The sequence below is a fragment of the Eriocheir sinensis genome, chromosome 45, assembly GCF_024679095.1.
Source record: "Eriocheir sinensis breed Jianghai 21 chromosome 45, ASM2467909v1, whole genome shotgun sequence".
Classification (NCBI taxonomy): Eukaryota; Metazoa; Arthropoda; class Malacostraca; order Decapoda; family Varunidae; genus Eriocheir; species Eriocheir sinensis.
Genome location: NC_066553.1, coordinates 10,173,647 through 10,200,988, shown reverse-complemented (window position 1 = coordinate 10,200,988; position 27,342 = coordinate 10,173,647). Strand labels below are relative to the sequence as shown.

General features: G+C 43.1%; 1 protein-coding gene across 1 annotated transcript in view; it reads left to right on the top strand.

Moving 5' to 3' along the window:
- LOC126980728 (cytosolic endo-beta-N-acetylglucosaminidase-like) overlaps positions 1-7,967 on the top strand; it is a 63,970-nt gene extending 56,003 nt beyond the window's left edge. Inside the window, exons 8-9 of the mRNA XM_050831008.1 lie at positions 1,829-1,966; positions 7,836-7,967. Of these exons, the coding sequence (XP_050686965.1) occupies positions 1,829-1,843 (15 nt within the window). The 3' untranslated portion in view covers positions 1,844-1,966; positions 7,836-7,967. The remainder of the gene's footprint in view (positions 1-1,828; positions 1,967-7,835) is intronic.
- Positions 7,968-27,342: the final 19,375 nt, after the last annotated feature.

The window sequence follows — 27,342 nt, the reverse complement described above, 5'->3', positions numbered from 1 at the left end:
TGACAAAAGATCTTGGTTTATTTTCAACCTCAGCTTCCCTATAGGCCTTTTATAATTACTTCAGGAGAGAGAGTATGTAATATTGCTTATAAAATCTTGCATAATTATTAACCACTTAAACCAGAGCTTACATTTATACTCTGTCTGGGAAAGATAAGTCTCTCTCTCTCTCTCTCTCTCTCTCTCTCTCTCGACATTGGGAAAAAAATCAAATTGAATTTTTTTAGCCGATATGCTAATAGCCTAATACAACAAGAAACTGGGCTCAATGTGGGTATTTATGGCCAGGTTTGAATGAGATAGTGCCAGTACCTTTTGTACGTGTATTTTTTCTTTTTTAGGAGTTTTTTTCCCCTTTCCTAATGCTCTTTTATGTGGTAATACACCTTTTTCCTTTATTGCAGAACATAAAATAACCACTCTGCTTCTTTTTCATTGATTGGTATTTGTGGTTTCTTTATGTTAAATGTTTTATATATGTACAATTTTTTGTGCTCAATTCACCTTTTTCCTATATTTTTCACTTACCCAAAAAAACTATGCCAATTAACAAAAAAAGCGATCAATCAAAATCTAGCCCTTGCATTTCTCTTTTCGACAGAACAGTCCCCGTGAATATAGGTTAGTAAGTTAAAAAGTCATTACATCTTGTTTATCAAAAAACTTACATTTTGAGAAATCAGCAATTTATGATTCAAGGCCATTGACCTCAAGAACACCAAACTCGAGCTGTCATTCACGGAGACAAGGTATGGCACCATCGCTCTTCTCCCCCAGGTTCCCTTGGAGCGCTGACTGTCAAACGTCTGTTTCCAGGTGTGAGAGTGAGAGAGATTTACATGTGTTTACATAGAAAATCAGACCACACAGACCCCATGGTCCAGACTAGGTGGTCTGTCCTTAAACCTAAGTGATTCTCCTTAAACCTAAGAGAGAGAGAGAGAGAGAGAGAGTGTGTTTGTGTGTGTGAGAAATTCTCTCTCTCTCTCTCTCTTAGGTTTAAGGAGAATCACTTAGGTTTAAGGACAGACCACCTAGTCTGGACCATGGGGTCTGTGTGGTCTGATTTTCTATGTAAACATATGTAAATCTCTCTCACTCTCACACCTGGAAACAGACGTTTGATAGTCAGCACTCCAAGGGAACCTGACAAGAAACAAAAAACAGAAAATGGTATTTCTAAGAGAAAATTCAATATTTTTGCCTCATACACCCCCCTTAACTCAGAGTGGACGCCTATCACTAAAGGTGTCCCTCAGGGCTCAATTCTTGGCCGTACTGTTCACAATTTACATCAGTGACATTGACATTGGCCTCAGTAATCTCGTTAGGAAATTTGCCGACGACACGAAGATTGGTTATCGATCCTCACAGACGAAGACAGACAAAGCCTCCAAGAAGATTTGTATAAAATAGATTTGTATAAAATTTCAGCTTGGTCCAGTAGACGCAAGATGTCCTTTAACTCTTAAACTCTACCATAATGTTGACTCTCTATCTTCTATTGATGTTTTTATGTTGATTGCTATTCTAAACTTGCCAGTTACATGCCTCCATCTCTCCTGTGGCCCTGCTGCACATGACTTTCTATTCTAACTTCCTAATGCTAACCAAGCCCCTTCTGCTAATGTTAATGTTTATTTCATTTTTTCATTTCTTTTTGCATACTTTTTTTTTTCCTTGAGCTTCTTTCTCCACTGTAAAAAAAAATGCCTACTTTCATTATGGTCTGTGGACTTGTAAAAATGCTGTGAAAATAACAAACATGAGTACATCACATATGCAACACCATATGGAGTATACAACCAAGTGTGTTGTGGTGGTACAGATTTTTACTGTGTGACCTTGAGTGGCAAGCGACCCTGAGACTGAGTGTGGCCTACAAGTGGTGTGGCACATCAACCACCCTCATCCTCCTGTGCTATCTGTCAAGGAGCCAAGATGCCTCTTCCTCCAGTCAGAGCAGGCAAGTCTTTTAGTAAACCAGCTACATATCAGTCACTACCATTATATATATATATATATATATATATATATATATATATATATATATATATATATATATATATATATATATATATATATATATATATATATATATATATATATATATATATATATATATATATATATATATATATATATATATATATATATATATATATATATATATATATATATATATATATATATATATATATATATATATATATATATAAGGGTCCCAAGTGCCAATTTCTAAAACATCAGAAATCGCTTCCAAAGTTTTGGAAAAGTAAAACATGAATAAATTTGTTATCATTGAAGCTAGGAGCATTTTGAAAACATCATTTTAAAGTATTTTACAAGAGAAAATCACTGATGTTACTTACAGAAAGATTAAAACAAAAACAAACAACAAGTACACAAACAAACAAACAACTAGTAGACACAAACAAACAACCAAATGATCTGTTTATGACATCATGAGCAGATTCAGTCACACAAAGTAATACTGGTTTGATTACTAACAAAAAAAAATAACGGAGTGTCAAACAAGCACACAAACTAAAACAAACAACAAATAAAAACACATTTGTTTGAAACTAGTTTTGTGTGTTTCTAGGCAATACAAACTCAAATCCAGTAGTGATTGTGTATTATTCTGCCCATGTTGTCTTCCAGACACAACCAAACAATAATAAAAACAAGCAAACAATAAACAATCCACCACCACCGCAGCCCGGAGCTTGGGACACTCCGAGGCACGTCTCGCCTGGGCACGCGAGTCGAGCGAGCGTGCAGTTCACCTCTCTGGTTTCGGAGCGTTTTGACCGTATTGCGAGTGGCGTTTTGTCCTTTCCAACATGCTGAGATTGAAGTAGAAGGGTAAAAGTAGTGCTATATGTGCTTAACTCCAAACCGGCTATTGTGTCGCTTGGGACACTTCTCCATGCAGGGCCTCATAGATAGATAGATAGATATAGATATATATAGATAGATAGATAGATACAGTACCCTCTAGAGTTTCGTGCTATCTGAGTCCTAAATTCTCACCATCCCGACTTTCGCGCAGTACCGCCCAGAGTTTCGCGCTGCTTTGACATGTACAGGTCTCCCCTACCTACCGTCGGCGTCATGCACGCTGCCTTAAAAGGCGGTGTTACACTGGCCGTTTTTATCCAACCATTGGGGCTACGGGCAACCGCACGTATGCCCATTGCCCAACCGGGAGCAAGTTATTGGTTGTCTGTACGAATGGAAAACGGTTGTGGGTACGAGCGTGGGTATGTGGGTACCGCGCGGCTGTATGTAAACAAACAGATGACTGCAGTGGCTGAGGAGTGTCGAGCAGTGGAAGATGGCCCACTAAGAGACTCATAAAGTGGACTGACAGAGTTGCTTTGTTTACTATTTAATTGATAAGAGAACACCCCGTCCTGTGGAACCATAGTTCAAAAAACTTTTTTTCTCCAGGCTACGAAAATTGTAGGACTCCCTGTGTTGTGTTCCTGGCTGTCCTACCGCCAACTACGCATGCTCAGAAGCGAATGTAAACAAACAAAGACTTGTTGATTAACAGAGCTGTTCTCACGCATCCCCCGACAGCATGGATATGCTCACTTCGCTTGCCAGCTCCCCCACCTCATGAACCTATGATGCCCTCAAGCCTAACCCCCCCAAATCTGCCAAAATTACGGACCTGCATATGCACTTAAAGACATTTTTTTTTTTTTTTCAAATATCAAGATGCTATATCTCGGAAATTTAGCCATGAATCACTGCATGAAGGCCATTTATTGGCTCAGGAACACAACACTGGTCTTCACAGCACAGTTCTACTCCAGGACATCACCCATCTCACAGCAAAGAACACCTTGGTGCTATATGAAGTATTTTGTGTCCATACAACACATTGCCGTATTGCTTTTCCGTCGTATATAGAAGGGGGTCGAGGGGGGCGAAGTCCCCCCGTTAGGTAGGTTATGTTAAATTAGGTTTGGTTAGTTTGAATTTATTCGGCACGCAGTGTGGGGCGGCAGGAATACGCAGAGCAGGACAGGACAAGGCGGCGACGGTCCGCTACGCAGGCCGGTGTTGCGAGAAATATCTCCTCGCTGAAATAAGTCATTCTGCTGTCCACAACGCATGCGCGCTGGGGGAATACGCAGCAGGAAAAACATTAATTTGCCTGGTTTTGTTCTAGCTTGTCCACTTGTTATCTTTGTGAGTGGTGAGTGAAATATAGAAACAGTAAGCAAGTTGAACCTCTCTGCAAGCTATTTTGTGGCGGCGGCAGCATCAGGCGGCAGCGGTTACACGTTCAACAGGCATTGAAAAGTCAATCATTATATTAGTGATATAATGATTTGCGACAGAAATAGTCAGCAGATTATTTCATAGCACACCAAAAACTACTAGAAAAAATAGATTCGTCCAACAGTGTCCCACGGGTGAGGTTCTGGAAATTTACCCAGTTCTCTGACGATGTTTGGGTAAACACTCCTGCTGTCCTCCCGTCTTTAAAGCCATAATTGTGCCCACAACCGCTTCCTCCTTCCATTTAACTGCAGCAACAAGTCTATAACTTGGCTAACGGCTGCACAAGCTGCGACAGCCCTTACTTTAGCAGACGACGCCACATGGATACAGGGCGACTGCTTTGTTTACGGGCAACTGACTTGGCCATGTGTTACGCACACCTGGAAAAGTTGGAGTTGATGGTTGCCCCGACCGCCAACGGGGTTGGAGGAACAAGGCTCAATTTGACACCAGCAGTTTTTGACTCCATCAGTTGGGTCACCGTGTTCACACGTGCTGGGGCGAGATTCACAGAGATGCGTGTCAAGGTTATGCTAGGGTTAGGTAAATTATTATTATAGAAGGCATGAGCGTGGGGCAATGCCAACCTGGAACACTCTCAACCTGGCCGTCTGCAGGTACTAACAACTCCAATCATCCAATGGCCTCAAGAACACCAAACTCGAGCTGTCATCCACGGAGACAAGATATGGCAGCGTCGCTCTTCTCCACCAAGTCCCCCGGATGCACTGACTGTCAAGCATCTCCAAATAGTTTCCAATGTGTGTGTATGAGAGAGAGAGAGAGAGATTTACATAGATTTACATAGAAAATCAGACCACACAGACCCCATGGTCCAGACTTGGTGGTCTGTCCTTAAACCTAAGTGATTTTACATTAATCAGAAGACTCCAAAACGTTGCATTTCTACTCTAGTTGATATTAGTTGAAGGAAGTGACGGTCGAGCTTATTTTTGAAGGAGTCAATCGTGTTACACTGGACCACTGATGGTGGAAGCTTATTCCATTCTCGCTTTTACAACGCGTTGGTGAAGAAAAATTTGGTGCAATCTGAATTTACTTGTCTACATCTGAGTTTTACCATTGTTCCTCGTGCAGACTAAGTTTTACGCCATTGTTCCTCGTAGAGAGAGAGAGAGAGAGAGAGAGAGTGAGAGAGAGAGTGTGTGTGGAGAAATCTCTCTCTCTCTCTCTCTCTCTCTCTCTCTCTCTCTCTCACACACACACACCTGAGCTGGCTCAAACCGCCGCCCTGTCAGACCGTGAACCTTGGCAGCGCAGCGCTCTATCAGTTACGCCACGGTGTGTGTGTGTGTGTGTGTGTGTGTGTGTGTGTGTGTGTGCAAAGAAATTCTGAAATTCCAGGAAGTCCAGAGAGAGAGAGAGAGAGAGAGAGAGAGAGACGTAGTCTTTTGTCAACACAGGTGCGGAGTGATTAACTTATAATCCTGGCTATTGCTTTGGGCAGCACTCTCTCTCTCTCTCTCTCTCTCTCTCTCACACACATACACACACACACACCTGGAAACTATTTAGAGACGTTTGACAGTCAGTGCACCCGGGGGACCTGGGGGAGAAGAGCAACGCTGCCATATCTTGTGTCTGTGAATGACAGCTCGAGTTTGGTGTTCTCGAGGCCTTTGGAGTCGATACTACCACGTGGACCTCCTCCGACAGCTGCTCGGGGCACACAGAGTGGACCTGCAAGAAAACAACACACACAAAACACCTAACCCAGCCCTTGAGGGTACTTGTTAACAACTTCCTACAGGGGTGACCTAGGCAGAACCTCCAACCCAACCCAGGAACAGTAACACACTTGCACGACACTTAAAACGATTTATTTACAAGAAAACCCCAACCCACTCCCACACACAACAGGTTACAGGCTAGGCAAAAAGCTAACCTAGCTAAAACTTAACTTAAAACCACTTGGTGAAGATGGGGTTAGATATTACTTAGCATGCACGTGGTGAGACAAGGACAAGACACAATCCTCCCAGCTCCAGCCCGGAAACCGCTTGCAGCGCTAAACACACTCCTGCTGGGGCAGCCAGGGGCACCTCGGCAAGTGGTTGGCGATGAAACGGCCCCAGGAAACCGTCGCGGGCCCGTGCAGACACCGGAGTAAGGCGGCTGGTAGCAGCGTAAGCACACAGGGCAGAGTGAGAGGAAACACATCCACACGCTCCCAGGTCAAAAACCACTAGGACGAGCCCCACCAGCCCAGTTCACCACTTGATCCTAACGCGGAAGAACACATGACCCATGACCCCCCACCTCACACACACACAAAGGTAACCTTGCCATGCTAGCATGCAACATGCAAGTAGGAAATATCCTGCTCTCCAACTGCTATTCCGATGAAAGTCATGTAATGTCAAGCTCGGAGTTAACAGGTGATGAATGAGGAGAGAAACAAGCCCACACTGTGTCTGGCAACTTACTCCATGCCAGCCGCAGAACACAGGTATCCGTCTGCACAACAAGTAGTTACTACCCTTTCGTGGCTGCTGTGGAATAAATATAACATTAGCAGGATGTATGATGAACAGGACAGCAAGGCATACCTCAGGACATCCTGCAAACATGAAAGTAAGCTGTAGTGGGCATGACACTACATCCACGTAACTATCACGTGATTACTGGTACAATGAGGAATGAGTCATGCTGACACTGAGAGAAAATGTATTATCATAAGGGAAAACTGTGTGTCATTGAGGCAGACCGTGACAATGCATGCTAATGGCCCGCGGTAAAAACAACGAACTATCGATTTAACTATATCACTGTTAACTTCAGACCAAAGCTTTCATTTTGTCGTTACTTTGGCAGGCAGCGCCATGTTGATACAGGGCGACTGCCTTGTTTACGTTGCAGATATGGGCAACTGACCTTGGCCGTGTAAGACGCACACCCGGAAAAGTTTGAGTTCCCGGCTGCCACTACCGCCAACGCGGTTGGAGGAAAAAGGCCCATTGTGACACCAAGTTACGGGTAACCAACAATTCGCTCCCGGTAGGGCGTACGGGCAACCGCGGTTGCCTGTAGCCCCAATGGTAGGAGGAAAATGGCCAGTGTGACACCGCCACAAGGTAGCGAGGCTGCTGATTGGGTGATGCCGTCGATGACGTCATCGGACTCACAGCGAATCATAAGCGTGTTTTCAGAACTGCCTGCCAATCATAAGGCAGCTGCCTTCAATTGCGGCTTCAAAACTTCCCATTTTCTTCTTTTTACGAATGTACGTATTTTGAGATAACAAAGGAGTATATATATATATATATATATATATATATATATATATATATATATATATATATATATATATATATATATATATATATATTATTTTATTTTATTTTATTTATTAGCTTATTTATTTATTTATTTTTGAGGGTGTGTGGCAGCTTAGAAATGGTTTGTGTGGTATTGAAGTATTAAGGGTTCAGTTATTTTCTGTTTAATATTAACTTTATGAATCCCTTTATGTGCATTCAGAAATATATTGTAATATTGACTATTATTTTCAGAGTTCTAGAGTTCAGATGTGAAGAGAGTAAAGGTGAACAGAAGAAAAAAGAAAAGAAGGACTATGGAGATGGTAACCCAATAACTCAGTGTCCTTTATTGGACAGTCATGAGGAAAATGGATGGAGTGTGAGGTATGTTGTTTGTTCTGAATAAGAGATGTGAAATGAACCTTGATGATATATTTCAACTCGAGTGCCTCATCAGGATATTCTTTTAGACATTCTCTCTCTCTCTCTCTCTCTCTCTCTCTCTCTCTCTCTCTCAGGATATTTACAGCCCATGAGATGCCAGGCTACAAGATGAAAGAGATTTGCTTGAGACTGGAGGGAGCTGCTGATCTAAGGCTGGGACACCTGGACGTCTCTAGTGTCACCCAACACAAGGCACAGATGAAAGTGACTGATGCTGACTCACTCTTACATAAGGAAAGTTAAGTCTGGAACACTTGGACGTCACCCAACAGCAAGACACAGGCATGACCATTTTTTTTGTATAAAGTACTACAAACAATCCTTTGGTGCCCTCTTGTGTATAGGGGCCTCACAATCTTCATTAATAGAAATTGTGCAATTTATTTGATATTGAATCTTACACTATTGGATCTTCATCATCATCTTCAGTAATTACTAGTCTACTGCAGTACAAAGGGTTTCTCATTAATTTTCTCTCTCTCTCTCTCTCTCTCTCTCTCTCTCTCTCTCTCTCTCTCTCTCTCTCTCTCTCTCTCTCTCTCTCTCTCTCTCTCTCTCTCTCTCTCTCTCTCTCTCTCTCTCTCTCTCTCTCTCTCTCTCTCTCTCTCTCTCTCTCTTAAATGTAGACAAGTAAATTCAGACTGCACCAAATTTTTCTTCACCAACGTTGTAGTGCAAGAATGGAATAAGCTCCCACCTTCAGTGGTCCAGTGTAACATGATTGACTCCTTTAAAAACAAGCTTGACAGTCACTTCCTTGAATTTATTATTAACTAGAGTTGAAATGCAACGTTTTGGAGCCATCTGATTATTGTAAAATCACTTAGGTTTAAGGACAGACCAAGGTTTAAGGACAGACCAACTAGTCTGGACCACGGTGTCTGTGTGGTCTGATTTTCTATGTAAATCTCTCTCTCTCTCTTCATTATTTACATCAACAATGTGGATGTTGGACTCAATAATCGCATTAGTAAATTTGCAGATGACACAAAGTTTGGTAACTCAGTTCTCACTGACGAAGACAGGCAAAGCCTCCAAGAGGATTTGCACAAAATTTCAGCTTGGTCGGATAGATGGGAGATGCCCTTTAACATAGACAAATGCCAGGTCCTTCAAGTTGGAACAAGAAATAAGAAGTTCGATTACGAAATGCGCGGCGTTAAACTCGAAAGCGTTCAATGCGTTAGGGACCTGGGGGTCAAAATGTCAAAATTGCGTCAAACCTCAAATTCTCTCAGCAATGCATCGATGCAGCAAATAAAGCGAACAAAATGTTGAGCTTCATTAATATAAAGGAGTTTAAAAAAAATATTTGTTATGGGCCTTTGCCGGTAGAATCTACCTCACCACTGGGGGTCCTCGGCACATAAGCTTCAAAGGGTGGGGGTGTTTTTTACCAGTGGTGGGCCCCTTCCCCACCCTCCACTTATGTTCCTCGCCACGAAGAATTAAAATTCACCGCTCTTGTAGGCTGCATCAGCAACCGTCTTACGACGTTTTGGTTTTGACGGAGCGGCAGATCTTTTTCTTCGTTTCTTGTCTTGCAGCTCTTGGTGTTTTTTCTGGATCTCTGACAGGCTTCCAAATCCTAATTTTTTACTCAGTTCTTCTTGTACGTAGCCAAAATTGTGTGTCAGAACTGAGTAAGCACAGGAGTACCAAACAGTCCTCAATGCATAAAATCTTACTTTTTGGAGATGGTTCCAAATTTTTGAGTGGAGGGCCTCGTTAGGGTTTTGGGTCTTGCCCATCTTGCACTTTAGAAGCAGGTCATCTTTCGTCAGGTCCAGATATACTTGGAAAACTTGTTTCCTCTCAGGGGGATCCAGTGCAAATTTTATTTTCATTTCTTTGTGACTTGGTGGTGTTTTCCCAGTTGCCAGTGCCTTCTTGTAAAAGCACCAAGACTTCTCACCATCAGGACACATAGAGTGCTTTGGGTCTTCATCTGTGCTCAAACAATGAAAGAAAGTTGCACGGATGTCTTGCTTTAGATCCTCCACTGATTTATCCTTATTTCGACGGATGGCCTGTCCATAGTAGTATGGAAGTTGTTCGATGACCTTATCCGTCAGTTTTCCTTTTCCTCCTTTCGACTGCTCCTTCAATTTTCTCAGCCTTGTTCCCAGCCTTTTGCTCACATGATTGATGCATTCTTCTTTCTGCACTTGTATATTTTCATAAGGATCCAGTCTTTTCACAGCAAGGTATGCTGATGAGTCTCCATCACCAATGAAGGTTGTATACCTCATTTTATTTAGTTGCTCAGATCTCCCCCATATTCTGGTAGCTGCCTCTGCTTCCATAGCTCCTGCTTTACCTTCAAAGTTCTTCTGACATTTATTTTTGTGTTTTTCAATCAGAGACAGATATTCAGCCTCAGTAACTTGTTTCTTGTTTTTCCTGGTTAGGAGTCTGGAGCACTGAAGACAGTAATTTGACAATACTTCATAATCTAAGACAGAGCCAGTCTCAGTCTCTATGAAGCAGCCTACTCCTATATGTGAAGAGTGACCCCTGGTTAGCCAGGATCCATCAAATGAGCCAGTCACATTCAGTATTCCATTAGCATCAGGCTGTATACCTAGCTCTTCATAATGCTTGAAAACACTAGAAATGATATCTTGTCTCCTTTTTTCCTGGACGGCTAGAATTTTCTCTCCAACATACTCAAAAACTTCATAGTATGCAGCCTTACAAAGTGGTTTGATGGAGAGTGATGATGTTAGCCTGGAGTAACCTGCATAAAGTACACCTTCAGTCAAGGCAAAGGCAACTAAGCTAACATTATTGTCTGTGATGGTAGGTTTCTCGCTGATCATGGGTGGTGAAGAGTACTGAACAGCCTTACAGTTTTTGCATAGAACTTCTACAGGTGTGTCAGCTGATTTTGTTTCAAAATGTAGTTCCAGTAAGCCCATACAATTACTGCAAACAGGTGATGTGGCAGCAAACATATCCTGAAGCACATCTTTTCTTATCAACACCTGTTCTGTCTCTCTTGTATGAGCTGGCGAGGCCACAGACACATCACTGAGTAATTTCTCCCTTACAACAAGAGGTGTAATTACTTTACCAGTGACGGACGCTGTGGACTGCAGCGGGCTGGGTGGTGCTGGCCTGGCCACCAGTGCTTGTGCTCGGCTGTGCAGTATCTGATGCATCCTGTGGTTCTTTCTTCGCCTGACGTGCTCTGGCAGCACTCTCCACCCTCTTCTTATAAGCAGAAGTCCTTTTTTTCATCGCTGAATAGATGAAAACTGAGAAATAACACCGCTGAAGGAACTGCGTATGTTATCTCTCGCCTGGCTTGGCTGGGGTCTAGTGTTTACATCCGTTCTCTCTCATCGAGTGAGAGAAAGAGAGAACGACGATTCAGAAGGGAGCACTTCATTATTTCAAGTATCTTTCAAAAGAAATGAAAAATTCAATGGGAAAAGAGAGGGAGGTGGGCGTTCCCTTCAAGCGCCGGGAGGCCTTTAAAGTAATGTCAACATTGGCCTTTAAAGAGTTAAAGGGACCGTCTGGCGCGCGCAGGACCCTTTGCGCACGATAGAGGAAGGGTTAACCATTATAAAAATCCAATAATATTTTTTTTTATTTTTATTTTATTTTTCATGCTAGAACCCGGCCTTAAAAGAAACTTTTTACTCAAGAATAAAGATGTAATACTTCCGCTCTACAATAGTTTAGTCAGACCCCACTTGGAATATGTGGTTCAGTTTTGGTCTCCCCACCATGCAAAGGACATTGCTAAATTAGAAGGTGTTCAGCGTCGGGCAACGAAAATGATCCCTTCCTTGCGCAACAAATCCTACGAAGAAAGGCTTTCCACCCTTAACATGTTCTCTCTCGAGAAACATCGCCGCCGAGGAAAACTGATCGAAAGTTTTAAAATACTTAATGGTTTCACGAATGTAGACAGATCAAAATTGTTTATGATTGATGACACTTTGCGAACGAGGAACAATGGCATAAAACTCAAATGTAGACAATTAAATTCAGACTGCACCAAATTTTTCTTCACCAACGTTGTAGTGCGAGAATGGAATACGCTTCCACCATCAGTGGTCCAGTGTAACACGATTGACTCCTTTAAAAACAAGCTCAACCGTCACTTCCTTGAACTTAATATTAACTAGAGTTGAAATGCAACTTTTTGGAGCCATCTAATTAATGTAGAAGCACTTAGGTTTAAGGACAGACCACCTAGTCTGGACCATGGGGTCTGTGTGGTCTGATTTTCTATGTAAATCTATGTAAATTCTCTCTCACACTCATCCTGGTGTGGCAAATGCTCTTATTTCGTCTTTACCTAGTCTTCTGCCTGCCCTGACTTCTACTATTCCTGAGATTCCATTGTTACTTTTGTTGGTCTGTTATCAGTTTAAGTAGAGTTAAATGCTTTCTCATATCTATGAAAGTCATGCATAATAGATTACATGTATTGTGCTAAACAGATTTTTTGATAACTTGGTTAACCCAGTTAAGTCCATGTTTTATTTGTAATATTCATTAAAATATCTTCAACCTTTGTCTGTTTTCTAATCCATAATGCCTCTCATGATATATCCAATATTTTAACACCATTCCTCTTTGTGCACTTCTTAGTTTTCTCTCTAAATATTTTGTGAGGTGCCAAGTTTCTAAACTCTAGGTTAAGATTTGTAAACTTTATTGATTGTACTCCTCACTTTTCAGGGGGAGTGGCAGGTTACTATTTTTTCTATTATTATGTTTGCCAGAAGCACTCCATCCCATTTTTATCCTTTTCTGTTTTATTTTTCATGGTCTTGTTTTGCACTAATTGTTTGTCTGAGATATGTATATTCAACTACTGTCAAATGTAAGATTCCCAGTCATTATTTTTTGGCCTGCCATCTGATTGTTAGACATTACCTTTTCTTTAATTAATGTTCGTATTGAGGACGTCTTTCAGATTCTCTCCGTGAAGTTCCTTAATCATCCTCTGTACGTCTTCCTCACACTCACCTGGTAGACTATGTCATTTGCGATTTAAAGTTCCGTTTTATCCCAATCTAAATTCTTTAATACTTTTAAGCAAGCTGTAAAGTTTTAGATATATTGTGTCACCTTGCCTAACACCTTTCTTAGTTAGAACTTTCTAGCCTTTCTTGTGGAGTTTAAATTAAAGTACTGCCTCTATATCTGCCAACACCTCTATGTACAGGTCAGCCACACCCAGCCTCCTAAGTGCCAACATGACTGCTGAAGTTTAAGTAGAGTTAAATGCTTTCTCATATCTATGAAAGTCATGCATAACAAATTACATGTATTGTGCTAAACAGATTTTTTGATAACTTGGTTAATGACGTGTGTGCGTTTTTTTTTTTTTTTTTTTTTTTACAGCAGAGGAGTCAGTTGAAGGGCATAAAAAAGGTAATAAATGTGAAAAAAAAAAGCCTGCTACTCACTACTCCTATAAAGAGTTAGAGGAGTGGCCGAAATGTAGGTCAATTTTGGGAGGAGAGGTGTCCTGATACCCTCCTCTTGAAAGAGTTCAAGTCATAGGCAGGAGGAAATACAGATGAAGGAAGATTGTTCCAGAGTTTACCAGCGTGAGGGATGAAAGAGTGAAGATGCTGGTTAACTCTTGCGTAAGGGATGAGCTTGAGTAGAAAGTCGTGTGTGGCGAGGCCGTGGGAGGGGGGGAGGCATGCAGTTAGCAAGTTCAGAAGAGCAGTCAGTATGAAAATATCGATAGAAGATAGAAAGAGAGGCAACATGGCGGCAAAATTTAAGAGGTAGAAAACTATCAGTAAGAGGAGGAGAGCTGATGAGATGAAGAGCCTTAAGCCCTGTTCACACTGTGCCGACTCTGGGCCAAGACAGCCTACAACTCTAGGGTACACGAGGTCTTGGGTGTTGATGTGAAAAGGTCGGGCATGTCTTGAAAGAGGTCTTGAGACTGCTGCGCCGACATCATGACGGGAGTCTGGAGTCGTGAGGGGTAGCACAAAAAAGTATTCCATGCTAAACTTTCACGACAAGAGTCGGCAAGAGTCTGGACCAACCGTCACTTCCGGTTGAGGTCTGAGGGAGGTCTGGGGCAGTCATGACGATTGTCGTCAACAGTCTTGGCTTGTCTTGAGACAGTCGTGACGACTGTCGGGGCCATTTTTCAAATTTTTACCGTTTCCTGTCAGCACAGTCATCTGTGCTGACTACTTAAGAATGATGAGGGACTGTCGTGATGACAGTCTTCGCCTAATGAAGGACGTTTGTGACGACTGTCGGCTCAGAAATATTGGCTAACACTGCCGCCATCAAGAAATTTATACTATATTTATTTTGCAATCACAAGCACAATAACAACTGGGCATGGTTACGTTTCACTGGCACAAACTTGGGAGCCACACAGTATGCGTGCACTCCTTTTGCTTCGATCTCTCTTGTGTTGAATGACACAACTAGGGTTGCCATCCTGAGGTCAGAAAAATGTGGAATGCAACATCTCACTCTCCAATACGGAGTGTATCCATATTTAAAGGAATGGGTGGCAACCCTAAAATTTCTTGAGCATGCAATGAGTGACAGCCGCAGCACGCTGCTGGTGGAGGCAAGAGGGAGGGGGGAGGGACGTCACGTCGCGTATTTTACACGTATTTTAGGACGAACCTTTGACAAATTTTACGGGCTGGTTTTGTGATTAACCGAAAAATGTGCTCACTACAATTTTAAGATACTGAATTTTATCCGCTTGACCATTCAAATAACAAAATACCGTACGGAACAAATGCCGTTCCATATTGGTTCAAAATGGAGCGATACATTTCATTCTGTATTTTAAAGAACGGCAAGGCTGCCGCCAAGACAGTTGCGAAGACGGTCAGGAAGACCGTCGGCCAACTCCTTGGCAACTGTCGGCCAGCTAGTTGGCCAACCAGTTGACAGACATTCTGGAAGACTGTCGTCAAGACTGTCAAGACTGTCGGCCAATCGATCGGCAGATTTGTGGTTGTCATAAAATTGGTGCCATTTAAAAAATTGACCATTGAGACTCGTCTTGAGACTAGTTGGCAGCATGCCGCAGACATTCTGCCAACTAGTTGGCTGAATGTCCCAGACAGTCGGCAATCATGGTAGCCCACACCAAGATACCAAAAAATTCTTGGAGCGTGGGAGCCGACTTGTCAAATGTAGTAGTCACTGGGTTGTCTTGGCCCAGAGTCGGCACAGTGTGAACAGGGCTTTAGACTCCACTCTGTCCAAGAGAGCTGTGTGAGTGGAGCCCCCCCACACGTGAGATGCATACTCCATACGAGGGCGGACAAGGCCCCTGTAAATGGATAGCAACTGTGCGGGGGAGAAGAACTGGCGGAGACGCCCAGCCTTGAGGAAGCTGATTTAGTAAGAGAAGAGATATGAAGTTTCCAGTTGAGATTTTGAGTTAAGGATAGACCGAGGATGTTTAGTGTTGAAGAAGGTGATAGCTGGGTGTTGTCAAAGAATAGGGGATAGTTGTTTGGAAGATTCTGTCGAATGGATAGTGGAGAAACTGTGTTTTAGAGGCGGTGAAGGATACCAAGTTCTTCTTGCCCCAATTGGAAATAATAGTAAGGTCTGAGGCTAAGCGTTCTGCCGCCTCCATCCTGGAATCATTTAGTTCCTGTTGGGTGGGTCTTCTATTAAAAGAAGTTGAGTAATGCAAAGTAGAGTCATCGGCGTAAGAATGGATAGGACAGTTCGTTTTGAAAAGATCATCAATGAACAATAGAAAGAGAGTGGGAGATAGGACAGAACCCTGCTGAACACCACTATTAATAGGTTTAGGAGAAGAACAGTGACTGTCTATCACAGCAGAAATAGAACGGTCAGAGAGGAAATTTGAGATAAAGGTACAGAGAGAAGGATAGAAACCATAGGAGGGTAATTTAGAAACCAAAGATTTGTGCCAGACCGTATCAAAGGCTTTTGATATGTCCAGCGCAATAGCAAAGGTTTCACCGAAACGGCTAAGAGAGGATGACCAAGAGTCAGTTAGGAAGGCAAGGAGGTCACCAGTAGAACGCCCCTTGCGGAACCCATACTTACGATCAGATAGAAGGTCAGAAGTGGAAAGGTGCTTTTGAATCTTCCGGTTAAGGATTGATTCAAAAGCTTTAGATAGACAAGAAAGCAAAGCTATAGGACGGTAGTTTGAGGGATTGGAGCGGTCACCCTTCTTAGGCACAGGCTGTATGAAGGCATACTTCCAGCAAGAAGGAAAGGTAGATGTTGTCAGGCTGAGGCGAAAGAGTTTGACCAGGCAGGGTGTCAGCACGGAAGTACAGTTTTTAAGGACAATAGGAGGCACTCCATCAGGTCCATAAGCCTTCTGAGGATTGAGGCCAGAGAGGGCATAGAAAACATCATTCTTAAGAATCTTAATAACAGGCATAAAGGAGTCAGAGGGGGGATGAGTAAGAGTAATATGCTCAGAATTGTCCAGAGTAGAGTTTTTTAGAGAAAGTTTGAGAGAAGAGTTCAGCCTTAGAGATAGATGAGACGGTGGTGCTGCCATCAGGACTAGGGAGAGGAGGAAAAAGTGAAGAAGTGAAGTTGGAGATGTTTTTGGCTTGATGCCAGAAGTCATGGGAAGAATTAGAAAAAGCAAGGTTTTGTCATTTTCTATCAATGAAGGAGTTTTTGGTAAGTCGGAGAATAGATTTGGCACAATTCCGGGCAGAAATGTAAATATTATGGTTAGCGGGAGTTCGAAGGCTCTGGTACCTTTTGTGAGCTGCCTCTCTATCTTTGACAGCACGAGAACAAGTGTGATTAAACCAAGGCTTTTTAGCATGAGGAGTAGAGAAAGTACGTGGAATGTATGCCTCTATTCCAGAGACAATCACCTCTGTGATGTGCTGGGCACACACAGAGGGGTCTTTATCCTGGAAGCAGTAATCATTCCACGGGAAATCGGAAAAGTACATCCTCAGGTCGTCCCACCGAGCTGAAGCAAAATGCCAGAAGCATCGCCTCTTCGGTGGGTCCAGAGGGTGTACAGGAGCGATAGGACAGGATACAGAAATAAGGTTGTGATCGGAGGAGCCCAACGGAGAGAACAGTTTGACAGAGTAAGCAGAAGGGTTAGAGGTAAGGAAGAGATTTAGTATGTTGGGCCGGTCTCCAAGACGGTCGGGAATACGTGTAGGATTGATCAGTAGCATTTAGCAACATATATCATGTCCTTTGTAAATACAGGAGGGGGTTCATCAAAGCACTTAAAATCTCACATATAACCCCCAAAAGACCAGAACTGGCAATAAAAAAAATAGATAAGTACAGTAAGTCTTCACTTAATGTCTACAATAGGTTCTTGGAAAATGTGACTTCAAATAAAACCAACCCTGCATTTGATGTAGGGTCCCATGCATTCCTACCATGGCAAATAGTTTGTCACTTGCCTGGGGTCTCACCTGACGAGGGGAACACAGCTGACGCACCACGTAAAGATGGCAGCCCACCTCATCCCAGAGCATGAAGTCCGTTCAGGGTGGGGCTGGTATGGTGGTTTACCTCTAGCCATGCTGCCAAATCAACCTTCGTACATGCGTCTCTTTCTCTTATTTTCCATCCATGTGCTATTTGAAAGTAATATTTTATATATTCTGTATATAGTAAAGGAAGCTACATAGTAGGGGAGAGCGGTGATGATTCGGACAGTGGGATGGTCCGGACATAGCATTTATTGTAAAGTGTATGGGACTGAGTGCTGCGAGATTTTGTGTGAATGTGCAAAACTTTGTTGCCTTGGCCCACAAAGGGACAACCATGTCCTCAGAGCTGTTATTTTCGATGCAAGTCCTATTTTATATTTTTTTGCATTTCGTATGTAATATTTTCAGGGTGTATCGTAAGCTCTCACTTCAAAAACGTGCCAATTAGCGAGATGTAAATTATTTCGGTGACGCAGCGATGCACGGCGAAGGTGTTGCCGTATAACACGATCACCACCAAGGCTCTCGTGCTGGGAAAGGAGTGTGACCACACATTTGCTTTTTATAGAGTCGTGATGATTCGGACGGTTGATTTTTTCATGATTTTTATTGAATTTATATCAATTTAAACATTATAGGTGTTGCAGCGGTTATTATAAGGTTAATTTGGTTGATTTATATTCAGATATTATGCTTGTGAGAAGAGAAGGAAGACATAATACCAAAATTTTTGAGATATTTCTTGTAGTTCTCCTTTTATTTTTTCCCCTCTAAATATTGAGAGGATACTTTTGTCCTTATACAAATGTTTTGTAGAAGATAATAATCTTGTTTATTAGCCAATCAAACTTAAGTTATATTAATTTTATGGCGAGTATTATGAGTGTCCGTACCATCCCACCTCCCTGGCCGAACCATCACCACGGGTGGGGATGGTTCGGACGATTTAGAAACTTGTCTTTCATCACCTACATCTGAAAACTGGAAATAGCTACGAGTGTCATATTAGCAGCCTAAAGAGCCAAATGATAGAGGAACATTTTGAGATCAACAAAATTACACTACTTCTTAAACTTCTTTTTCTAAAAAGTGTCCGAATCATACCGGCTCTCCCCTACAATGAGTGTCGATGTATAGGATTATAACAATGATTTGTATAAATTCTATGACATGTGGCAGGGATTTTTCCCATGTTGCCACATTGTGGTAGTGGTGGTGGTGGTTGGCGTGTCCCCTTAGGTCCCTCCCCCAGGCCGGACATCACCAGAAAGGACTGTCTTTTTGTCACCACAGAAGAGGAGATATTCTGCACCTGTCACGATTCTAGACGATTTTGATAAATGTGTTGTAAAAAGAACAGTCTTGGCATTTTATGAGAGGCATGAAGTCCCGACTCTGCGGAAAATTCAAGAAGAACTGAAGGAAAAAAATTTCCTTCAGTGGCGGCAGAGAGATTATATAGATAGATAGATGAATAGGTAGAGAGAGAGAGAGAGAGAGAGAGAGAGAGAGAGAGAGAGAGAGAGAGAGATTTACATAGATTTACATAGAAAATCAGACCACACAGACCCCATGGTCCCGACTTGGTGGTCTGTCCTTAAACCTAAGTGATTTTACATTAATCAGAAGACTCCAAAACGTTGCATTTCTACTCTAGTTGATATTAAGTTGAAGGAAGTGACGGTCGAGCTTATTTTTGAAGGAGTCAATCGTGTTACACTGGACCACTGATGGTGGAAGCTTATTCCATTCTCGCACTACATCGTTGGTGAAGAAAAATTTGGTGCAGTCTGAATTTACTTGTTCACATCTGAGTTTTACGCCATTGTTCCTCGTCGCAAAGTGTCATCGATCATAAACAATGTTGATCTGTCTACATTCGTGAAACCATTAAGTATTTTAAAACATTCGATCAGTTTTCCTCGGAGGCGACGTTTCTCAAGAGAGAACATGTTAAGGGTAGAAAGCCTTTCTTCGTAGGATTTGTTGCGCAAGGAAGGGATAATTTTCGCTGGACGCTGAACACCTTCTAATTTAGCAATATCCTTTGCATGGTGGGGAGACCACAACTGTACTGCATATTCCAAGTGGGGTCTGACTAAACTGTTGTAGAGCGGGAGTATTACATCTTTATTCTTAAATAAAAAGTTTCTTTTAATGAAGCCCAACATTCTGTTCGCTTTATTTGCTGCATCGATGCATTGCTGTGAGAATTTGAGGTTTGACGCGATTTTGACCCCCAAGTCCTTGACGCATTGAACGCTTTTGAGTTTAACGCCGCGCATTTCGTAATCAAACTTCTTATTCCTCGTTCCAACTTGAAGGACCTGGCACTTGTCTACGTTAAAGGGCATCTCCATCTATCCGACCAAGCTGAAATTTTGTGCAAATCCTCTTGGAGGCTTTGCCTGTCTTCGCCAGTGAGAACCGAGTTACCAATCTTTGTGTCGCTTGCAAATTTACTAATGCGGTTATTGAGTCCAACATCCACGTCGTTGATGTAAATAATGAAGAGCACTGGGCCAAGAACCGAGCCCTGAGGGACGCCACTAGTGACCGGCGCCCACTCTGAGTTAAATCCGTCAATCACTACTCATTGTTTTCTGTTGCTCAACCAATTCGCGATCCATTGGTTTACCTGACCGTCAATACCTATTTGCTTTAATTTGTAAAGTAATTTATGATGCGGACTTTATCAAACGCTTTCTGAAATCAAGATAGACTACGTCCAGTGATTTGGTTACGTCATAAACAGTGAAGAGGTCGTTATAAAAGGTTAATAGATTTGACAGGCAGGATCTTTTGTTTCGGAAGCCATGTTGTGAGTCCCCAATTAATGAGTGGCTTTCAAGGTAACTCACAATTTTGTCTCTAATTATGCCCTCAAGTAGCTTACCTACAACCGAAGTTAGACTAATGGGCCTGTAATTACCTGGTACTGTTTTGTCTCCTTTCTTAAAAATCGGTGTCACGTTAGCCTTTTTCCAATCTGAAGGGACAATGCCTTGTCGCAAGGACATATTGAATACGGTTGTGAGGGAGGAGAGTATTTCGCTCTTTGTTTCTTTCAGCAGAGTTGGATATACTTTATCAGGTCCAGGACTTTTATTTGTTTTAAGTGATTTGAGGGCTTTAAGGACTTCATCGGGTTTTATTTCAAAGTTAGACAATGCATGCTCGGGATTTACATTAGTACTGGTGTTGTTGGTGGTGGTGGGAGAGAGAGAGAGAGAGAGAGAGGTGGGTTGTGGGTAGGTAGGTAGGGCCTTGCTCACAGTTCCACATGTGACACCAAATCATATTTTTGCCCATTAGGTCGGGGTCTCAAACATCCACTGCCAAAATAACTTCCTTGTCTGACGCTTTGTTCAAGTTTTATTTGTGAAAAACAGGGGAACATGGCCCCTGAAACCGTTAGTAGTTGTTAATGAATCCAAAACTAAATTTCAGTCAATTGCTAGAGGATGTCGGGCGCCACGTATCAATGACGTCAAACTCGATCGTGTCCACTGTTACAAATACTTGGGTGTCTATCTTAGCTTTAAACAGACCACGGAATGTATCACTTATATCAGGAATCAATGTTTACTACGGTTAGCACCACTGCGTGTTCTCGCACACAGGGGCCTAGGTGTTGGCGTCCCCGTACTTAGAATGTTTTACATTTCTGTTATTCGACCATTGATTGATTACGCTGCCCCAGTCTTAGTACAGTTCAGCGAGTCCTATCTGAAGCCCCTGGAAATTATTCAAAATGAAGCAATGAAGATTATCCTTGGTTGTCCCAAGACAGCTAAGATTGAAGTCCTTCGCGCTGAGTTAGTTCTCCCTAGTGTTGTGTGCCGGATTCGTAAAAGTACATGTAGAACTCTCTGCCATATGGCTCGACATGGAGAGGTACAGCCTCTATGTGCTCTTGCTGTTCTGTCTGCCAACACCAGGGCCCCTGCCAACAGATATCTACGTCAACTTCTTAAACTGCTTAACAGACTTGATATTGTAAACCTGTATTTTAATATTGTCCATGCTTCCATGTACCCCTCTTGAAGACCTCATAGTGTTAGTATGGACATAGAACAGCTACAAACTCCAAAATCAGCATGGTTTCCTCATGAACTTAAATCACATTTCATGGAAAAACTAGCAACCTACCCCTTGGTTCATGTTGTCCATATTTATTGTGATGGGTCTATTGATGGCAGCAAATCAGGTTGTGGTGTCTTTATCCGCAGTTATGATAGCCCACATACCTACACTGGTATTGAGATCTCCAAGAGGCCTCCAGATCACCTGTCTTCCACACGTGCAGAACTCTATGCCATTGTTGAAGGACTACATGTTGTGGTTCCTTTTGCTGAAGATGTATTCTTCTTTGTTGATAGTCAAGGGGCCTTATATGAACTACTGTCTACCTCTCCATGTGACGGCGATATTGTACATCAGTGTCTTCTTGCCAATGACGGCTTAGAGAGGGATAATCATCGGGTTCACTTCACTTGGGTGCTATCTCATGTGAGCATCCCTTTTAATGAACAAGCGGATGCTTTGGCTCGGCATGCCCGTAATAGGACTCTAGAAGGCACTCCTGCAGAATATACATAATTATATCAAGGGCAGACTAAAACTCTACACACTAAGCTCAATCTACTTTGACATTGCCAGCTGCTATGAGAGGGGTAGCCCAAGCTCTATCCACTATGTCCATATTTTGCAAGACACCAATGTCACCTACGGTAGAAAGAGTGCCTTATATGATCTTGTTGTAATGCGTCTTAGACTAGGGTATAAATACTACTGGGAGGTGAGTGGTGCCCCACCCGAGTCTTGTGCTGTGTGCGCCAGGCCGGGAGGTCACACTCTACAACATTATGTCCTTGAGTGTCCTGCCATAGCCTGTTACCGTCCACAGGGTATAAGTGATGTGCCTTCCCTTGTCACCTGGTTCATTAATCATAACATTGTACCTGCCATAATTAAAGAGTACCCAAAGTTTGCTGTCAGGTGGTAATTTAGGTAATTGCATGTGTACCTACTCAGGAATATTATCAGTATTTACATTCTAATTTTTTTTTCTGTTAACAAACCTCAACATGTTTTTATTTCTGTACAATGGAGATTTTTATTTTTTGTAACGCCTAGTCAGGAGTTTGTCTGCAAGACCAGCCATTCCCCTTTGTTGTATTTTACAACAATAAATATTTCAATTCAATTCAATTCACGCGCAGGTTTTGACGTCATCAGTAGTATGATAGAGAATAATATGGAAAGCGAGAGATATTTCATGGGATACTGAAACATTCTAAGTTTTCGTGTGTGTGTGTGTGTGTGTGTGTGTGTGTGTGTGTGTGTCATTCACTCACTCACTCACTCATACTGTCACACACTCACTCACACTTACTCACTCATACTGTCACACACTCACTCACACTCACACTCACACACTTTCACACACTCAGACTTACACTCACACTCTCACACTCACACACTTTCACACACTCAGACCTACACTCACACTCACACTCTCACACACTGACACTCACTGCCACACTATCACACTCACACTCACGCACTCACAGTCACTCTCACACTCACACACTCACATTCTGACTCTCTCTCTCTCTCATATATATATATATATATATATATATATATATATATATATATATATATATATATATATATATATATATATATATATATATCTGTGTGTGTGTGTGTGTGTGTGTGTGTAATGAACCTTCTTGTCCAAGTATTTTTTGACATATTCTTATTCGCCGCAATCATCCTCTATTGAACAGTTCTCCTCTCCTCCCTGACACCCTCTGTAACACCTTATCCTCTTCTACCCAGTCTTTTCTTACCCCTAGCTGCCCATTAATTGTGTGACTGCTTCAGTTCCTTAATCCTAAATACTAAAGTCACCCATCGAAATCAAAGAAAATGGAGCACACGGGATGCATCTACACCTGTGGTCAGGTGAAGACTGGTGGGTAGGATTTAGTCCAGGTATATGGTCTCTTTGGTTTAGTCGCAGCAGCCTGAGGGGCTGCAGGTGACGTCAATGCGCAGAAGAGGAGAAATCTGGTACGAGGTTGAGAAGACCTGGTATATTCTGTTGATCTTTAGCTTGACAACCTCTGTGAAGCGGAGAGAGCGGATATTCGGAGAATGAACGAAGGTGTACACCTCGGTCAGTGTTTGAAGAGCGATCTTCACTTCCTTGACGTCACACGCCTCAGTCAGTACTAGATTCTGCCGGTGGTTAAAGCAGTGGATTGGCTTGGCCAGGGTGTACATCTTCATGAGTACTGCGGCACACCCTTTGAATTTTCCCATCATGGCACTTGCTTCATCGAAACCAAGTCCCCTGCACTTGGCCATGTCCAATCCGAGTTCTTCAATGGTGCTCAAAAGGAGCCAGGCTAAACCTTTACCGGTGAGGTCATGAGCGTGCACAAAGGCAAGGAAGTCTTCCCTTATTTCCTCTTCGAAGAGCCGAATGATGATAGTGGCCTGCACTAAAATTCACTTTCTGCTTGCATGTGAGGAATAAGGTCAAAAAGATTTTTTCCTAGACCTTTAAATCTTGCTCTTTAATATTCAATATACGATTCCGTAACTTAAATACTGAAAATAAATAAAAAAAAATCCTGAGTTCTCCAGAAATGCAACAGAAAGGTACCAGTTTTCGTACTGACTCTCAGAAAGTGGACATTTTTGCAGACAGAGGGGGGGGGGGTCGTCCGCCCCCCCCCCCCCTGGGTACGGCGTACTACGGCCCTGTACGAGTATATAGATTGTTAGAGGAGCGCGAGCCCCATAAGAGCGCGGGGACCCTGGGCACGTGCCCGTTGTGCCCTGGCCCTGCAGGAAAGTGAAAAATTACATCAGACCGAAAAAATTTCAATCTTGCCTGAGCATCCCGTCCACCTCCGCATAGTAAAGCCCAAGGAACCTATAGAGGAGGAATTTTTTAAAATTTGGAGGACAGCGTCCACAGCTATCTAGCGGCGGCCGGCTTCGCTCCCCAGCTCTAGTTTTCTCAATTCACGGGTATTTCAAATATTTTAGTTATCCTAATATTTTTTTGGGGGGGCCGGGCCATCTAGCTCCCCACCCCCATATCCGCGCCTGCATATGCCTACACCCGACGACACATTCCGTTTTATAGTTGCAGCACATTATAAGCGAGTCAGTTATGTACCCACTATCCGCATACATTCGAGATTTTCTGGGGGGGGGCGTTGATTTTTTTTGGGGCCCTGGCCCCCTGGGTCCCCCCCCCCCCCCCTGTATCCGGCCCTGCCACGGTCGGTGTCTCGCTATTACCAGTTGATGTGTTTTGTCTTAATATGTTGGACAATTTGAATAATGTTTCACTTTCCGTCAAAACTTTCCTATATTATTGTCCGGCAAATCTTAAGTGGCGGCTCTGACGTATACAGCTCGCTAGACACTGGTGCTATATGTCTCCAACCGGCCTCGCGTACTGTACCTCTCACACCCTTCTCTCTCTCTCTCTCCCCGTGTCTCTTTCTCTCTCGCTCTTGTATAAAAACAAATATGTTTTTTTATGATTGATTATCTGTGAGTGAATACAAAGAAATTTCTACAACACTTGGCACCGTTGCCACTGCGGCGTTGTCAGCTCAAGTCAACCCAACACACCGCAGTTGCCAGTTGCTCTGCCTGCTTTAATTATCGCATTTCTGCCATTTTTTGGTGTGTCTGCCATCTGCCATACAATGTCAACCATATGGCATAATTATGATAAAATATGGAGACTGTACCTGTACATGGAATGCCAGGACCGTCAAGCACATTTTGATGTGAGTCATCCAGGTGAATGGTGAGGTTCCGCTGGGGATGGCCAGTTCACTTCAGGCCCTCAAGGTGATAGGACGTGCTCTGGCTAGCTCTTGGGTTGACCATGTCTGGTGGGATGAGTTACAGTGGTGCAGTGAGGGGAGGAGGCGGGGCCGGTGGGGGTACAGTTGAGTTAGTAAATTCTCTCTTGGAGAGAATTGAAGAGTTGGAGAGGACTGTGGAGGCCATGAGGAAGGGAAATCGAGTCCTTCGTTCATCAGGTCTTCAGGCAGGCGATGTACATAGTACACCGTCACAAGATGGGGGCTGGCAGGTAGTCAAGAGCCATGGCAACTGCTTAAGGTTGAAGAGGACCAATCCTGCGGGTGTGGAGTGCCGCAACTCCTTCCAGGCTCTCTCTGAGCTGAGGGAGGGAGTGAAGGAGCAGGAGGTGAAGGTGCCGTCCCAGACCCAGCGATGAAGAAGGTTAGGATCTTCAGAGACAGGTCAAAAGCGGAACGAGAGAAGAGACAGAAATTAATAACTCTGGCTGTGACCAAAACACAGGAAGAAAATGACCAGGAATTCAAGTGGGTAGTGGACTACAAAAACATGGATGTCATCAGAGTGCCAAAGGAGACCCAATCAGCGCGATCCTTTCGGCAGAGAAAGTATCGCTAGAGATAAGACTACCCCCTCACACCAGACACTTAAATGCTTGTACACTAACATCGATGGCCTCAGTAACAAAACCGCTGAACTAGACGCTCTCCTCGACAAAGAACAACCAGACCTAGTCTTTCTTACAGAAACCAAGTGCAATAGGGACACCCTGAGTTCCAATATCTTCAACACCAAGAAATACACTGTCATAAGAAGGGACAGACCTGTACAGAATGCACCGGGAGGAGGAGTAGCCTTATTGGTGAACAATGGACTCATCGCGAATGAGGATTCTGTCGGTTGCCTGAATGACCACCAAGGCCAAGAGTCAGTCTGGTGTGAGGTTAAGTGTCAGAGGGCGGGGAGGGATTTAATTATAGGCACTATTTATAGGACTCCGTCATCCAGTCATGACAACAATGATCTCATCTGTGACCTGATTAGATTAAGTGAATCTTATTCTAAGGAAAAGCAAATACTAGTCTGTGGCGACTTCAACTTTGGAAACATCGTCTGGGAAGAGAACCGTACAGTGAGTGGCACTCAGGGTTATGGCCAAGCCTGTAAATTCCTGGATGCTGTGAATGACAACTTTGGACCCAAAATGTGGACGACTGGACCCATATGCGGGATACAGATAACCCTTCCGACTAGACCTAGTATTTACAAAACCGACACTGAAATCCATGACCTATGCTTCCTACCACCCATCGGCTTGAGTAAACATGCAGTTTTAACTTTTACCCTCACAACAGACCACAAAGTAAATGAACCTGATGGAAATGAATGGAAGCTGAACTATCACAAAGCTGACATACCTAAATTGCGGGAGGAATTTGCCAAGACCGACTGGGCGAGCCTGTTTGCTGCCGAGCCAGTGAGTGAAAAATGGGAGATTTTTATGAAACACTACGCCAAGACTGTTCAGGCTTGTGTCCCACACTATAAAAGAAGCCAAGGAACCACCAGGCCCAAATGGATGACCAGAAGGTTACAGGCACTTATAGCCAAGAAGGAAGAAGCATGGCAGCAATACAGAACAAGGAAGACCGACACCCACAGAGAACAGTACATCAGACACAGAAACATAGTGACGAGAGAGGTGAGGACAGCCAAGTGGAACTACGAGAGACAGGTGGCTCTAGATTCTACAGAGAACCCAAAGCACTTCTGGGCCTATGTTCGTTCTAAGACTGGAACCAAAGAAAAACTTACAGCACTAAAGGATGACACCGGGAAACTAACAGAAAACGACAAAGAAACAGCGCAAGTCATGAACCGAGCCTTCAATACAGTGTTTATTAGGGAGAACATGGGTATTCCTATACCACCCCCAGATAATGTGCACCAGGGCCCCAAGATATCTACTGTATCTCTGACTAGAGGGGAATTAAAGTCAAGGC